At 44.4% G+C, this 5,380-nt stretch overlaps 2 protein-coding genes across 4 annotated transcripts in view; one reads left to right on the forward strand and one right to left on the reverse strand.

The window, feature by feature from the left end:
- The window catches only part of ctnna1 (catenin (cadherin-associated protein), alpha 1), a 75,795-nt gene that overhangs the window by 40,174 nt on the left and 30,241 nt on the right, over positions 1-5,380 (reverse strand). The gene's annotated exons all lie outside the window — the stretch shown is intronic.
- lrrtm2 (leucine rich repeat transmembrane neuronal 2) overlaps positions 3,860-5,380 on the forward strand; it is a 5,577-nt gene continuing 4,056 nt past the window's right edge. Inside the window, exon 1 of the mRNA XM_019869917.1 lies at positions 3,860-4,780. Coding sequence (XP_019725476.1) covers positions 4,564-4,780 — 217 coding nt within the window. The 5' untranslated portion in view covers positions 3,860-4,563. The remainder of the gene's footprint in view (positions 4,781-5,380) is intronic.

A 5,380-nucleotide genomic window follows, 5' to 3' on the forward strand; every position in this document is an offset into this window, starting at 1 on the left:
TTCGGTCGTGTCGAGTGGGTGCTGCTTTTAAGCTAGGGCCGCGTTCTACAGGACGTTAAGTGAATAAAGTTAAAATCATTCACAATTACAGTAAAACGCACGCCAATAAAAACTCACTTACACGTCGTCGTTTCGAATCTGATGATCGAAACGACATCGAAAAGTGAAAATGTGTCTCGGTGTCGTCGCTCCGAAGCATCGGATGGGCGTTGCGTGTATTTAAGCTCCCGCGGCAGGCATGACGTCTCCATCCGGGTTTCGGGTAGTGGAATTTCCGCTTACGTAAGTTCCGGTAACGTGTAATATCGTAGTCAAAATGTTAATGCACAGGCTTTTGTTCCGGGTGAAGGATATTCCTTTTCATAGAATTCCGGGGATGGGAATATTTACTGTATGTATATATATAAGGGACTCGAAAAGCTGGTGGAGTGGGCCCGGATGCGTTTCAAACCCGCCAAATCCAGATCAATGGTGCTGAGGAAAGGGAAGGTAGAAGACAAGTTCCGGTTTAACATCTCAGGCACAGCCATTCCAACTATCACAGAAAAGCCAGTCAAGAGCCTGGGAAAGGTCTTTGACTGCTCTCTGAGAGACACAACATCTATCCAGTCAGCATGTACTGAGTTGGATGGCTGGCTGAAATCCGTGGACAAGTCCGGCCTACCTGGGAAGTTTAAAGCATGGGTTTACCAACATGGCATTCTCCCCAGGATCCTGTGGCCCCTCCTTGTCTACGCGGTCCCTATCTCTACAGTTGAGACCTTAGAGAGGAGAGTCAGCAACCACCTCCGGAGATGGCTGGGGCTACCAAGGAGCCTGAGCAGCATTGCACTCTACGGGAACACCAACAAACTGCAACTGCCCTTCAAGTCCTTGGAGGAGGAATTCAAGGTATCGAGAGCCAGAGAAGTGGTTCAGTACAGGGACTCAAGTGATCCGATGGTGGCTAAAGCAGGGATCCAAGTGAGGACTGGCAGGAATTGGAAGGCAGAGGAAGCAGTTCAAGAGGCAGATGCAAGGCTGCGTCACAGGAGCCTGGTGGGAGTGGTCACACGAGGTCGAGCTGGGCTAGGATCTTTTCCAACCCCCCAAATGAACACCAAGGGGAAGGAAGGGCGACATCTTGTTCAGGAGGAGGTGAGAGCAGCAGTGGAGGAGACGAGAACCTGCAAGGCAGTGGGAATGAAGCAACAGGGAGCTTGGACGAGATGGGAGAATGCGGTTGAGAGGAAAGTGACCTGGGCTGAGCTCTGGAAAGCCGAGCCTCAACGCATAAAATTCCTTATCCGGGCAGTGTATGATGTGCTGCCAAGCCCGTCAAACCTGTACACATGGGGCATAGCAGAGACACCAGCATGCCCATTGTGTTCCAAGCGAGGAACCCTGGAACACATCCTCAGTTGCTGTACAAGGGCACTTGGAGATGGACGGTACAGGTGGAGGCATGACCAAGTCCTTAAGACCATCGCTGAAGCCATCAGCACAGGACTTGAGTGGGCAAAGCAGTTCCGACCCTCCAAGAAAACCATTGCCTTTGTCAGAGCTGGGGACACGGCAACTCCTGCCAGAAGAACATCCTCTGCAGGCATTCTGACGTCTGCAAGAGACTGGCAGTTGTTGGTGGACCTTGAACATCAGCTGAAGTTCCCCAGCCATATTGCAGTCACCACTCTGCGACCAGACATTGTCCTGGTGTCTGAGTCCACCAAGCAAGCTGTCCTGCTGGAGCTGACAGTTCCGTGGGAAGATCGCTTGGAAGAGGCCTTTGAGAGGAAACTCTCCAAGTACGCAGGACTGGTCAGCAATTGTCAGCAGGCTGGTTGGAGAGCAAGGTGTTTCCCCGTGGAAGTTGGATGCAGAGGATTTGCAGCCCGTTCCTTGGCCAGAGCCTTCAGCAGTTTCGGCATCGAGGGAGAGAGAAAGAGGAGAGCCATACGCAGTATCACTGATGCGGCTGAGAGCATACATATATACATACATATATATACACACACACACACACACATATATATATATAAATATATATATATATATATACACACACACATATATATATATATATATATATATATATATAGTTGTAGCCAAACTTAAAGCACATCTGCTGCCAGTACACTCCATATTAGCTCACTTGATTCAAGATCATATCAGCAAGTAATTCCATACAACCAACAGAATTCTGAATGCTCAATTTTTAAATTTGATTACTCTATCGATTCAGCAGAATGGTGTACTAGTTGTGAGCACGTCTGCCTCACTGTTCTAAATTGCGAACCTCACCTCTGGCATGCCTGTGTTACATTTGCATGCTATCCCTGTTCTTGTGTGGGTTTTCTCTAGCTGTCCGACTATCTCCCAGATTTCTAATTCGGGTGAGTGATGTCTGCAAGTTTTTCATGTGTTTGAATCAGACTACCGTATTTTCACGACTATAAGGCGCCATTAAAAGTCTTAAATTTTCTCCAAAATGGACAGGATGCCTTATAATGCGGAGCGTCTAGTGTATGCGCCGAGTTCCAAAGCCTGACTGAGAGCACTTCTGGCCGACACGCTGTTTATATAGAGAAAAGGCGGACGTGAGTGACGACAGGCATGCGGAAGTCCGCCAATAAGTGAAGGGTGGGCGTGTAAGAGGATGCTAAAGGCACGCCCCTAGCAGGTACCAGTCGTATGAGTACATTGTAAAATGGCTAAATAAAGTACAACCAAACTCAGTTTTGCTTCCGTTGCCTTTTTAAAAACGTGTTTTTAGCGTGTGTCCGTATGTCTTAGCTGCTTCCGTATGCTTTAAGCTAACATACCTGGTATGTTTTAGCGTGCATGCATGCTACCGTATGCTTCAAGCTAACGTGTTTTTAGTGTGCGTGCATGCATGCCGTATGTTTAAGCTGGCGTATGTTTTACCATGCCTGGCTGCGCCCAATAATATAGTGCGTTTTGTGTATGTGTCAAATACAGAAATAGCACCCGTTACTGAGACTGCGCCCAACAATACGGTGCGCCGAATGGTCGTGAAAATACGGTGCTTGGTTGTTTGTCTACAGGTGCAACGCAAATGAAGAGTATTGAAGAAAAGGCAATTATTTCAGCCGTTCAATTTATACAAAAAATATTATTTATACTTAGTACACAAACAGTGAAACATTAAATTGTCATGATTAATGAGAACTTACTCTTGTGTTTATGAATCGATACGATATTTTAGATCACCCTTTAATGCAGTACGGAAGCAGGGATTCCAATATTCTAATTGTTCTGCTTTGCAATTGGCGGGAGACCAGTCCAGGGTGTTCCCTGTGTAGCCCAAAGTCAGGTGAGATTAATTCCAGCTCACCCCAACGTAATGAGACAAGTAATATAGTTCTTGGATGGATTACTGTTCCTTATTCCGACTGTATATAGAAAACATTTACTTCATGCCTGGTAACTTGGACTGTCACAAATCTAGTTCGTGATAAGTACTGTGCACAGCGCTTCAAATATTAAATTGATAAATTAGGGAAAAGTAAGGTTTGCCGTGCAAAATATTGTGACGTTCTAAACAGGGTCAAAATAACTGTATTCAATCTATTTGTTCAATATCAAATAGTAGTTTGGTAATTCAATCTCACTTTGTCGTTCATTGTTTAGCAAACAGTACTGGGGTTTTAAAAATGCTCAAGGCTTGCACTAATTTTTCGATACACTATGCGGGTGCTTAACATGACTACAATTTTGTCAGGATATGAAAATGATCTTAACATAGCTTGATACTCCATTAATACTGCTGTAATGCATTCCTCAAGAAATATGATCTATCTATCTATCTATCTATCTATCTATCTATCTATATATATATATATATTTTTTTTTTTAATTTAATGTCACTTTCAACAGACCACAGACCTGTACATCATGACCAACAAAGCAAGGCTTCAATTTACAAGTGTGGTTAATTTAGATAGCAGGCCACCCCAGCACGTTAAAAAATATCAATATTCTGATCATGACAAGTCAGTGGGAAGAAGTGGGGGCGGAAAAGAAGACTGGATGCACAAAAGCAGTGATATGAGGCAGGGAGCAAGTGACTGAACAGTGAGAGAGAGCAAGCGAGCGAGCGAGAGGGTTGTGTGAGTGGGAGAGAAAAAGAGAGAGAGAAAGAGTAGTGATGGTCGACGCCAGGCTGCCACCACTCTGTAGCACTGAGTGGCTGCAACAAAAAGCACAGAATAACATCCCCGGCACCCTGCTTGGCTTTTTTTTCCTCTCTTCTTGTGTCTCAGCAAGCAGATGAGGGCTCTGCGGAGGCAATGTTAGGACTTAGCTGGCGTCAGAAGCTGATTCTTTGGATGCCATCAACAAGTTAGGGGTGATGGACTAGAGCGCAGAAAGGAGAAACGCTTGATCTTGAAGTGACAGGCTGATCTGACATCATTGCAGTGGAAAGGAAGTAAAAAAGAAAAAAAGGGAGGAGGAGAACCTTTATCAGATTCGCAGGGACTGCAACTGCTCAACTTAAAAAGATCAGCTCTACTTCTAGAGATTGCCGGATGAAGACGACAATTTAAACCACGACTGGATTTTATGGGACAGCTAAGAAAAACTGGAATAAACATCTTGGGACATGGAAATGATTTTCTCTCTGCGTGGGCTCAGTCTTGTTTCATTTCAAAAGCGATTGGTTCATTTTGCGCTTTTCCAAAAAGGTTCACTCCATTTGGATTTTTTTTCCATGTGGTTGCTCAAAAAGTCTGCGGAGAAAGACAGTTGAATGCAGCCTCAGATGTGCACAAAAGGATGGGTAAGTTTGCCTCTTTTTATATGAACGGACTGGAAATGAATCGGGAATGCAAGAAGGAGCTGGAGAAGCAAAGAATTGAAATCTCTGGCAGAATTTAGTCTTTCCTTCTCTACCGATCGACAGGCAATCAGACAGACATAGAGAGAGCAAGAGAAAGAGAGAGACATACGCATGCACACACACACACACACACACACACACACACACACACACACCAATGTATTGTATAAACAACCGTATAATCCAACTGCACCACAGGATATGCTCCCTTCATGAAGCAAGGTTAACACTTAATCATGATGGAGGCTAGTACACTGTACATTAAATTCTTTTAAAGCAAAGAAGTTAATTCAGTGGGGTTTTTCACAGGTTGTATTAACTGGCACTCTTGGTTTTGATAGATGATTCTGATTGAAATGATTACGGTTGAAAAATATAATTTAGTTCCAATCTCCCAAACATCACTATCTGCTTACAGGGAGAACTTGGTTTCATATAACTCTCATCGAGGGTGGACCCGAAACATTCTAAATGTGTGTGTGTGTGTGTGTGTGTGTATATATATGTATATATACACACACACACACACACACACACACA

This window comes from Hippocampus comes, unplaced genomic scaffold (genome assembly GCF_001891065.2).
Source record: "Hippocampus comes isolate QL1 unplaced genomic scaffold, H_comes_QL1_v1.1 scaffold9, whole genome shotgun sequence".
In the NCBI taxonomy this organism is placed as follows: domain Eukaryota; kingdom Metazoa; phylum Chordata; class Actinopteri; order Syngnathiformes; family Syngnathidae; genus Hippocampus; species Hippocampus comes.